General features: G+C 37.7%; 1 protein-coding gene across 1 annotated transcript in view; it reads right to left on the bottom strand.

Moving 5' to 3' along the window:
- The window catches only part of LOC124595371 (pyridoxal phosphate phosphatase PHOSPHO2-like), a 47,799-nt gene extending 38,954 nt beyond the window's left edge, over nt 1-8,845 (bottom strand). The window contains exon 1 of the mRNA XM_047134091.1: nt 8,078-8,845. Coding sequence (XP_046990047.1) covers nt 8,078-8,533 — 456 coding nt within the window. The 5' untranslated portion in view covers nt 8,534-8,845. The remainder of the gene's footprint in view (nt 1-8,077) is intronic.
- Between the last annotated feature and the right edge of the window lie 3,724 nt (nt 8,846-12,569).

Here is a 12,569-nt window from a genome sequence, read left to right as displayed (position 1 = left end):
ATAGTAGACAGTCGTCGTGTTATAGAAAGAGTGAAGGAGCCAGTGGCAGTGTGAGAGAAAGAGAAGGACACTGTGATATTTGAACATAGTTGACAGTAACGGAACTGTGCTGGGAAAAGAGTGAAGGAGACATTACCAGAGCACGAGGGATAAATAAAAAGAGAAAGTGGACGTGGTTGAGGGCCAGTGGTAATGAGAGTCAGAGTATATCACAATGAAGAAGAGAGAGGTAGCGACAGTGAGAAGCGGCAGCAGTAGTAGGAAGGTATGAGATAATTAGCAGTAAAAGAGAGCAAGAGGGAGACACTAACAGTGGGAGGAGACCCTTGTATTATAGAAAATTGAAGGGGACTGTGGCAGTGACGCAGAAGACACTAACAGAGTGATTATGACAATGAGTTAGGCTGAATGAGTACGTGAGAAAGGGTGACTGGGAGTGGATGGGTATGAATGGTTTACAGCAGTGGACTAACGGGTGTGAGGGAGTTACAGTTAGGGGAGTTTGAGATGAGCTGCATTTTAACAAAAAATGTGAATATGTTAGAATGCCAAAATTTTTAGGAAAATTTTTAAAGGTCCTAAGGAAGACAGAATGAGGTATCTGGTACCCAACTTTTCCCTCAGTCTTTTTAACAAACAGAAACATATTCACATTTTTTGTGCTCCGATAGGAGCAATTTTCTGCTGGTATATGTATGCTATTTGGTGCTGAACAATTAAAATCGACACACAACTTTCCTCAGACAGTAATAAAAAATCAGACTATTTTTACCATCATTCCAGTCTTTTATGATCAACCATACCAATATGCTGCTGAAGACAATATGAAAAGCAGAAAGAGCAAAATTATCCAACAACGTCAATAATTTGTCTGAGCATCCTGAAGTTTGTGACACTGACTTTGGGGACAGCATTTTCATAAATTAAGCAGCATATCCAATGTTGGGACAGAAACAGAGGTTATATTCCTCAATATAAATTAATGGAAATATTTGTTAGCTTCATGTGTTAAGTTTGTGGATGATGCTGTATATTCAAGTACAGTAGTTGTATGTTGTCGTAGGTCAAATTGTGACTATTAAATTAATTATTTTCTCACAGAAAATAGGCCTACACATGCACAGTCTCCTTTAGCTAGATCTAGCTTATCAAAGATGTAGTAAAACTGTTAACTACCACTGGAAGCAACTCTTAAATTCTGGGATTTGAAAACTTACACGAGAGGGCAGTTTGTGTATGTTCTTTAAATGGCTTACACATATAAATAAATATTCGCACTGTCTCCTCTGTACAGCAGAGATATCGCACGGATGTATGATTATATCTACGCGGACAGAAAATTGAAGAACAAAAATAACAATTATTTTAGGTGCCTCATTTGTTTTTTCACTGATCCCGATGTCTGTTGGTCTTCTGAGCTGGAAGAAGATGCATGTAATTAAGTTGTCTCAGTATTTTGTAAAGTAAAAGTTCCAATATGCGGAAGTTGCAAGTTTTCATTCTACTGCCGAGCTACATTCTAATTTCCTTCTCCCAATTTTATGAGGACTTGCATTTTAAAATTCAGCTCTTGGGCAAAGAAGTCAACAGGAAGAGAGAACAGCCGCTGCAGCCATGATGGCATTGCTGTACATCACTGGGGACAAAAGGCAAATTACTAAGACACAAAAAACTAAAAAACAATGAATATGAACTCCGTGTTTTAGAATTACCTCAATGTTCTTAACACATGGATCTATGCCTGCGTGTGTTGCTGGCCAGACTATTTTTGGTGTGGCTCAACAATAATTGCTACATATATCTCTCTGCCCTACCAATATAAGTTCAACATGCTTTCAGGAGTACTTCTCAAGGTCTATTTTTTTCCATTCTCTATCCAATTGGGCAGAGGATGCTGCTTTAAATCTTGGTCCACTGCACAATTACGATTTTTCAGCTGGAACTCCAGAACCAGGGATGGTGGCACTGAGCAAAGAGAGGAGGGAGGGGGATTGGTGAGAACTGGGATATTGGATATATTTTCATTTGTTACCTGTTTAAAAAAAAAAAAAAACTATGTAAGGTGTGTGTGTGTGTGTGTGTGTGTGTGTGTGTGTGTGTGTGTGAGAGAGAGAGAGAGAGAGAGAGAGAGAGAGAGAGAGAGAGAGAGAGAGAGAGAGACGCGCACTGTATGTTAACTCAATATCTTGCTTTTTATGCTATGTACCTCTTGGGGAAAGCTACCCTTGTATCTGTGAGAGCAACATTATGACAGACTGGCACAGTCCCTGCTGGATTGCAATATGAGCAATCATTAGTGTGAGGCATACAGACCTGAATTTATTAAAATAATAAGGAATCATTGAGCAACAGTGAATTTTGTCTGGTCTTGGAACAGTCTTTCAAGCCAGACTAGATGGATTCCATCCCTCAGCTCTTGGTACTTTCCCTTCTTGTTGATGAAGTAGTTTTAACTTTCCAGCTTCCCTGGTTCTACAGATGGCCATTGCTAGAGTTTTAGGACACCATTTCTCAGCTCGACTGCAAATGCAACCTACTGTGCTTCTCACTACTATTAACAGGAACACATGTTTGGAAATTTACCATTTCTGTTCTACAATGGTTTCATTTCAGATGAGTAATATGTCCACATCCGCTGAGGCAAAGAGAAAAGTCTCAGAAGTGCTTGTTTCGATATGCAGTAGGGTAGACAGGATGACATGTACTATGTCATACAATCACCTGCTGTCAATGTATGCCTTGCTGCGAGACCCCTGGAGAGGCAGGGGAAGATCTGCTCACACAAGTTCTGCACTAGAAAATGAAGAGAGAACAGATGGTATGGAGACTGTGCACCAGAACATGCTTTGTAGGTACATCATCTGTAACAATGTTGGTGGTTGCCACATCAAGCCACTGTTGTGATGCATTAGTACTTTTCTGTACGTGCTGTATGCTGGGTTCTTGTTTGTTTTGGAATAATGTAAATACATAACGTTTAGATGTAAATACAAAAAAAGTGGCTAAGTGATAAATGGATGTTTCGTTATATTTTCTTTTGAATTGTTACCCAACCAACCAGAAGTGGATGAGTTAAAACATCTTAATTGAAACCATCATAGAACAGAAATTGTACATTTCTCAACATGGGTTCCTATTCAAAATAATATGAACTCACTCCCCCTTACAAGTCCTAGAAGTTTGGAATGGGAATTTCAGCACCCTGTGTACATAATTGAATTTGTATGGAACCCTCAGTGCTTGAGTACTACTCACACCTGACCAACTTCTTTCAAATGAGTCCACTCCGTTACATGGTCATTGCACTACAAACCTCAAAATTCTGTAACTTGCACTGGGTTAAAGACAAATGGTCTGCAACAGAATTTGCAGATTGCTGAGCCAATCATCCAACTGGTGGTGGAAGTAGAAGTACGATCCTGTAACACTTCCAGCCGGCTGAAATGGACAGAGAAGCTTATGATGTCCTGATTGTAACTAGGAGTCTTTTATGTTGGTTGGTAATCAGAAATCAGATATGAATTATGATTGTGTTAATGAAATGCACAGTTCCAAAATGCTTTTATTAATATAACTTAGAGTAACAATCACAGTCAATTAACTTAGAATGAAAACACTGCAGCAAAATACACACAGACCAGAATATAAATTTTATTGTATTGTACTGTCCAATAACTCCAAAACTGTTTATATTAACTTCCATACAGTCTCTTGCAAGCTTCAGTGTTTTTTAAAGGAAGCTGCCATGCTATTCAGTATTGCCACAGGTAGGTGGGACCTTCAACTGGCTTCTACCAGTTTCTACGCTGTACTCCTAAAAATCATCTCCCAGTGCTTTTTGGCCTAGAGGAATGAGATAACTGTTTTAAGGAACATGGTGTGTGGTCTTGGAGATAAACCAACTACATACACGAGTGGGGCATAAAAAAAAAAATTATATTTTTACATACAACAGTCTTCAAATTTTTCTATCAACTTTTGGAAAATAAAGTAATTTGAAAACTAAGACTCTCAGAAAAGGCAATGAATTCTAGGAAATTACAAGCTACATGTAACACAGGACAGTTTTCAGCTGGTCACCCATGTGGATGGGCTTACAGACAGACTGCTTGTGGAGAACATTCCAAGCAGGAACAATTGCCCACTCCCAAACTGACAGTGCCTGCTGCCAACAAAAAACCTGACATTGTTTGAGAATCCACAGCAGCAAACCACAGGGGAAAAAAAGCAATGTTAAAACTAAAAGAAACACCATTTCCTCATTTATATGCTTGTGTAGCCGTTGTCAACACGCTTGTACTCGCAATAGCTGGTTACACAGAAGCAGACATCAGCAACAGGCCAGAAATGCTGGCCCATCTCAGGCAAATATATAGGCCCCACCAATGGACCTTGTCTCACAGAGTTGCGTAGAGGCAGAGTCCCTAGATGTGTGCTGAAAATCAGCACATTTCTGTGATTTATCCACAGAACAAAGGCTGCGACCTATGTTCTACAGGCCAAAGGTGATGGATTTCAATAACAGCAACTGTGTCTCATTTAAAGTGTGTTGTACAGTGCAGCATTTTATTGTAGTACATTTTTGGAATTTAAACCTCGTTTTCATCATTGATAAGAAGTTAGTATAGACAATAGTAGGGGGAATATTATGGCGATTTGTACACTACACACTCACATACTTTGCGAAAGAAAAACGGAACAAACTGGGTGAAAAATGGATTAATAAAAGGAAACATTCCAGCCACATGGGCCTGAATCATGGGCACTCCTCTGATAATTGGAAAGTTCAATAAGCTAGGAAGCAGATCTTCATTATCCTTTGTAAAGTACAAAAACTTGTAATACCTGTATAGTAACTGACATAACAGTTATGGGTAATATTACAATAAACAAAGTACGAACAACTTGTTACTGGCACTTGCCAATGCTGATTTATACAATTCATCACCCCTTTTTTTTTTTACTTATTTCAGCGGCCTGCACCAGTGCCAGTTCAAGAACACTTTCCACTCAAGCAAATAATGTCTCCCATCTCCATCTGTCTCTCATACAATAACTGCTTTCTTGTGCTTTTAGTCATTTTACTAACGTATCCCCCTCTTAGCATCAGTTAGGCCACAGCAGTCGTGTGTATGAGAGTTGTGCTTCCATGAATGTGTGTGTTTTCTATTTCCTAAGGAGGACTCTTTTCTGTCCAAAGGCTTAAAGGTTTAGAAGTCTTTTCATCAAGCCCATATGTGTTTCAGTGCCTCCTCTATTTTATATCCTTTTCATAAAATTATCCGCCCGCAGTAGCTGAAAGGCAGCATAGACACTTTTCGTATTGCACAACTGGTTACAATTACAGGTGGCATTACCAATTTAAACTGACACACCCTTCAGTGAAATGGCAGCAGATGAAAACATTTGCGCCAAGCTATGAGACACACAAGATTTACTATTTATTTCATAATAAGCATTATATTTAGAAATAATTATTATTATTTATACTGCATGGATCCCAAATTTTATTACTGAAAAGTGATACTTATGAATGTACCGAATAAGAGAAGCAAAAGCATTCCAGTATACATGGGGGTATGCAAGTGAGTCATTTGTGATAAACTGCAAATGTTTGGCCACAAACTGTCACTGACTTCAGTATGAAATATTGTACTGGTTTGTTGGGGGATATGTGAACGAACATTTTCCAACAAGATATGATGTGCAGAGTGCATTAGACTCTGTGGAATATACATGTTCCATGTTTGTTGATGGGCAATGTAATATATTTGCATAGCAAAATGTATTAATACATGTTGTGCGAATAAAGCAAAAATTTATTTTGTCCCTTAAATAGTTATTACTTGTCATTTAGCTGTGTTAATCTGCATATAAATGTATATGAGGTGTACCAACAGACCTGCAACCAACAGATGTTTCTCTAGTAGCAAGATTATTCTTCTTATGAAAATTGTAGTCCTTGTTATACATGTCAGAAATTTCGAAGTGTATGTCATTTAAGCACTCTGTATACCAAATGTAAACTATCACACAAGGTTTAATTTCTTGAGGAAAGCTATGAAGATATTAACGTTCCACTGTTGGTTGAAAACAATGTCATTTAGCTGGATTTTCTTTATTCCATATCATTTGTTTCTACCAGGGAGGAACAGATCCCACAATAATTCATGGAGATGATGTGGGACTGCTCGACTCCCTAAGATTAATTCTGACTTCCATAGTGATCTCATCATTGTCACGTCTCAAAAGCTGTGAAGTTTGAATACTACTTCCTTGCCTTGCTTTTGGTATTAACCACACATCTGAATTCTTTGCACAAGAATATGGCAAATTTTAAGGAACGATAATAACCTGTAGCTCACACAAGTTGTAGAATTACCTTTTTCAACATGCTATCAAGTTGTCATCAGGTTATCAGTTTACAAAGAAAGAAAAGGACACAAAGTGAACTACTAGGGTACTAAATTACAAATACAACTAAAACTTTTACACACAACCACATGTAGCTGAATAGGCACTCGCAATGTAAAGGTATCTATGCACTGATGGTTGGACATGGGCACAATTGACTATGCACTAAGCAAATAAATGATTAAGAACATTCAAAATGTAAATTTGTGAGAGAAGGCCTTCACAAAGTGAAAACCAGTGACAAATGACTTGACTTGTATAGGCCTATTTACATATTATGTCGAGTAGCTCGACAACTGCACTATTGAGCATTACCACTCTTTTTGAAAACATATCATGAGTCCCAATTTACTAATGGCAACTACTACACTTATGCTGGGGTTCTAAGGTCTTAAACCTTACTTTGCTACTTTGCATTCACTTCATTATTTTTTGTATCTTATTCACTTCATGGTACGGGAACAGTCTAATCCATGTGGTGCGACTGATGTAGCATGGAGGAGACTAACGATGTTCCTGGGTTACAAGAACCCTAGCTGAATCATCAACCTGCAGCTTGGCCCTTCCATTCCAAACTGGCATGACCTTATTGCTGGCAGTTATAGCACTCCACAGTGTTAGAAATGTAATGGTGCACCTTCTAGTGGTTACATCCTGTGTTAATGTGCTCTTCAGGATCTTGTGAATAATGTTTTAAAATGAAAACTGCTGTTCTTTTACTGCTTAAGTTGCAACTGGGTACACTCTCAGAATATTGCTATTAAGAAGCTTGGCTACTTAGTGTGCCGTAGCTGACACTACCAAGAAAATATATTTTAAGGACTATTAACTGTAGGCATGCTTGGCAACAAAACAGAAGGAGTTTCAAATTTTATATTTATTTGTATGTTCAATCAAGGTCGCAGAAAACCCTAAAGAACAAAACATTCACTCATGCAGATCCCTGGGTGTCCCAGGAGTCTTAATACAACTAGTAATCTATGTAGTAAAGCTGAGAAAACTCCTCAGAATCACACTGTCCCTGGCTTCTGCTAAAAGCTGGTTGCTATAGTATTTCCACAGGGCAGAATTTTAGATTTGTGACACTGATCAGATCATGAATTGGACCTAAACTGCATTACTCAGTAGTACTAACGTAATTTTAAGTTTACATTTAGCTTTTTTGCAAGTGTTCAGGCACATTTTTCATAAAATCTGCAGAAACATAACAAAACTTGCATTGGCAGTTCTTCCACATTAGATGAATAGAATTATTTATTATTTTGAAGTTGTTAAAGTATATTTTATCACAGGAATAAAATTCCCTCTAAATTTGTAAATGGACTTGGATTCAAGCCTCAGAAGTTGGATATGGTGAGTTCACAAAACGCCCACTGCACCTGCTTGTCAAATGGACATAGTCATTAGGAACTAGCGGACACAGAAAATATGTCTAAAAAAAATACTACACAGAACGGGGCTACGATGTCTTAAGTGCAGTTCTGGCGACAAATCGTGGAATTTCCACATTTAAATGCAAGTTACAGACATTTCATTCTAGTGGACTGAAGAGATTTGTCTCATTACCACACCTTAAGGATGGCAGAAACTATTTTCTCGTACGGTATTTCTAATTCTGAGTATTAACAAAAGGAAATACTAACTCCGTAAAACACTCACTTACTTGAATATGGTACATTTGTATCCTCAAACACCCATTATCATCGTAGTGTGCTGGATTCGTGAACACCTTCCGCACTGTATAGTTCAAGCATGTCGCTTCTAACCATTTTCGAATGAAAACAGAATTTGAGTCTGAAATTATAATAACTTCGTTATTAGTTTGGTGCAAAAACTTTAGGAGTTTATCAACACCGGCCGTTACGGGTATCTTTTTAACCGCTTCTTCAATAGTTTCCGGTTTAATTCCGTTCTCATGCAACAAAAAGAAGATTTTTTGCATGTAAGCTGTCCAACCATCTGATCTATAGAGCTTTGTAACATCATCTGTTATTTTCTCTCTTGGAAGCAAATCTCGCACTACTATATCGGTGTTTTGATCAGCTATGGTGTGATCGAAATCAAAAGCAACTAGTATTGGTTTTGACATCTGGAATATTGATTTGCGAAGTCGTAACATGTATTCTTCCGGCGTTTTCTCGTGGTTACTCGCATTGACAGCGAGGTTTCTCGTCCACCCGCGTCAAACTTTCTCGAGCTCAATACTTTCATGAAATGTTGACTGGGAAAGTATATCGGGCGCTACAGTTAGGTCATGGAAACGAAGACTTTCAAGTTCTTGTCTTGTTGCACGCAAGACATTGGCTTAAACATCACAACAGTAAAACAACACAAAAGTTGATTATCTATCTGTAAGTAACAAGTATATACTCTCGCACATTGGTGTACATCTGTACAACGTTTGCCCATAGACGATTGCAGAAGCAGTCACAGACCATAAACACACCCACCGCTCGCAGACGACAGTGTGTCGGATCTTCTGGTTCCTCATGTATAGTTGAAGTAGCAGTTTATTCAACCAGTGACAATGTACATTGTATGCAAGGTTGCTATTGTATGGATTTCGTCAAAGAACATAGTATAACAAAATTAAGATAAGGGTGTACTGTTTCCTGCGTAATGCAATGGTTCATTGTACCCATCACAAAATTTTTGGGCAATACAACTTTGATTACTGTAATAACACAAAAGTATGAGAAGGATATTACGCATGAAATACGTAACAAGTAAGTAATTTATTTAACACTTTTGTTCGGGGCCTTTTACATGAAATACGTTACAAGTTAATAGTTGATTTAACACTTTTGTTCAGAAAAATTAACATTGAGGCTGTGGCAAGCATTTGATTTACGCTACTGTTAACATATAGCAAATGAATGTAGTTACTTGCTTCAAGGTTACTGCAGATATTCATTTATACTGTAATAGCAGTCGCTCATTAAGAATTTAAATATTGCTTCCTTGAATGTAGACAATATTTTTATTTATTTTAGCTGAATTGGAAGTTTGTTGAACAAAATAGTACCATGAATGTTGGTTTGTTTTTGTGTTAAACCCTTGTTTACTCTTGTATTGTAGGAATGAAGATCTGAGTTGGTTTTATAATTATCAATGTGCATTTTTATATTAACAACACTTTTTTATGTAGAGACATGGTAAGGACAAAATATTTATGTGCTGAAATAACTGTTTGGAAGGTGTCAGCCTTGTGCTGTTTGAAATTATTCTAGCAGCTCGCTTTCATAAGATGATAATTTTCATGTTTGCCTTTATATGACCCCAGAGGGTTAAACCATAGGTGATATCAGAATCGATGTAAGGAGAGTAGACAGTTCTGCTACACTCTCTACTACACACAATGCTAATTATGCGTAATGAAAAGCAAGTAAAGCTTAACTTGTTAGTGAGGTAGAGACTGTAGGCTTTCCAGTCTAAATTTTCATCAGTTTGCAAATGTCATAAACAATGCAGCTAGATGGCTTAGTACGAGCCGACAGCTGCTTCCGAAAACTTCCCAATTTGCTCATTATACTGCAGTGTAGACTGTGAAGGTAAAGTGTTCCTTTGTAGAGGTAATGTTCGAAATGGATTTAGCGAGGTGTTGGGCAGTTTCGCAAATTTTCAAATACGTGCATCGCATAAATTAAATGGATTTACGAAACTTCTTGTAGGTACAAAAGCATCGTTTGTCGTATATCGATATTAGATTTGATTTGAAGCGTCATGTTTTTGTGCTGTATGATAAACAGAGCGCGTGTGAAATGCTCAGTTTGTGGCTGCAAATTTGGTTTGAAAAACCCTCCACAAAAGTGCCAGAAGCATCGGATTACGATAGAGACTGAGATTTTGAGATCAGAAAGTGCAACCTTCGGAAAAATGAATAATTCAATTGGAAACCTTTGTAAAGCAGCATTCTCCAATGAGTAGAGAGACCATTTGAAGAGAGGGCTTACCAACAATTCACAGAGGCCGTCCCGTCACGTCAAAGCGTTCCCCAAAGCATTTCAAATGGCGGCATTCACGAACGCCGGCTACGGATCGTCATGTCACGGCATATCACGTCAAGGTCTTCCGGAAATAAAGTTTTGACGATGTCGTCTTCAGCTGACATCGGAAGTTAATCTATTTTCACCGCGCTAACAGAAGTTACAATTGGGGTATTGTATTTTCTTAATCTCTATTTTATTATCGTGCATCTGAAACCGTAAAATTACTTTGGTTTTACGTCTACAGAACCGAGCTGATGCCTACACTGCACATTAACAAGAACATAAGTTGGTGGAGCAATTTTCACTAAATAACATTTTAAGTGAAAAAGTTTGCTCAAGTTAAGGAGAAACATATCGTTATTTATAACGTTAATATTTATGTAAGAAAAAGGATGACGGATAACATTAACAGGCTCCATTTATTCCCTTACAAATATTGTTTAATGTGATTCTTTAGTTTTTCCTGTCATATTTACTGATCGAACAGTTCATGTGTGAACAGCAGGTCTATAGTGTACAATGGATCTATGCCTGTTGGACACTATTGACAGGCAGTGCACCGTGGATTGTTTGATCATTGTTTAGTGTATTTGTATACATATGTTTCCGCTAGCAAATAAATGACGAAACTCTGAAATTTTGTTTCACTGTCAGCACTATAATACACAAAATTGATTAAGAAAATACGTTATGAAGTTTGCTTTGGCCATTAATAAACTTCATCGTTGTTGGTTTCTCAATTTCGAAACTATGCTCCAACTTTTTGTATCGTGGAAGGTAACTCAGAACCTCACTTTCACCCTTCACTACTGGACTAACGAAACTGATATGACTTGACATAACGGACAGTGTGAATATATTCTGACGTGACAGTACCGTGATGTGGCGTGGTGTGAGAGCTAGAGTGAGTTTGCCTTCACAAAATACTTGTGCATCTAATTTTTTTATTATTCCATGAGTATGTAGGATCTATAGCGAATAGTACTAACATGGGATACTAACCTAGAACTTCAGAACTGGTTCTTACAGTGTGCTCTGTGCACCATTGCAACTTGATATTTTTCACTTCAGTAAGTCATTCTCAGAGGCGAAAGAAGCGTTAAATGAAATATATGTCACCAGAATGGAACTGGCCCCCATTTCTTCTGAACAGTAATGGAGTATTTTCTTTGTTTTCCTTCTTTCTATCTCTTTCTTTGTCGTAGTTCCTCAGCAGTCTCGTGATAAATTTACTCGTCATGGATTCCACTTGAACAGACAGGAGAAGGAGCCCCAGCTAGCGCTCAAGCTTATTTCAAGGTGGATATTGAGTTTATGTTCAGTTGAAAATTCAAGATTGAAAAATCAGCCTGTTACACAGCTTATTTCAAGGCGGATATTGAGTTTAGGTTCAGTTGAAAATTCAAGATTGAAAAATCAACCTGTTACTCAGTTTACATCAAGCTGTAAAAATTTAGCTTGAATTAAAATAATTTTCCCAAGCTTGGAATAAACTGTAATTTCCCTGGAAGGCTGTACAGCAGATGCGCACGCAGCATAGCTTCCATAAATGTCCACGGGAAGCGCCACAAGAGTTTATAAGCCTTGCACTGACTCTGCTAGGTTTACGGCCATTTTACTTTTGTGACGCGCGTTAATGATTGTTGACTGTTGTGAAGTTTGTTTTATACTGGAAAATAGTCCGGAAAGTGTGTGGCGTCCCCTGCCTTACTGCTATACTGGGTCTGAAGAAGATATATAGTGTATTACAGGAACGTTGGTGCATTTTTCTCTAGTGGTACGTTAATACTACAAATGTTAAATATTATTACGTAACGTAAAGAAATATATTCTTTTATGTAGAAAAATTGAGCCTGGATGAAAGTGAAATGGATTACCAACTAAGAATACATATTACAAATTGCTCAGCACCAATAAATTAAAACGTAATGTTATTTTACCTTTTTAAAATCTCGCCTTTTTATATATATCGCCCTATTACGTTTGTTTACTTGTAAGTACTCGCGTGTGTCACACCATGAATGAATAATCGTGAAGTGTGAAAAGTGTCTTTGCGAATACAAATAGTAATGACATGGTGAACGGGAAAAAGTGCTCAAGAACCAGTCACTACATAGGTGTCAATCTTTTTTATTTACATAGCTTTGACTGCTCTTCATCTGCTCT

Source organism: Schistocerca americana, chromosome 1 (genome assembly GCF_021461395.2).
Source record: "Schistocerca americana isolate TAMUIC-IGC-003095 chromosome 1, iqSchAmer2.1, whole genome shotgun sequence".
In the NCBI taxonomy this organism is placed as follows: domain Eukaryota; kingdom Metazoa; phylum Arthropoda; class Insecta; order Orthoptera; family Acrididae; genus Schistocerca; species Schistocerca americana.
The sequence above is the reverse complement of the archived record's forward strand: the minus strand, read 5'-3'. Positions and strand labels throughout refer to the sequence as shown.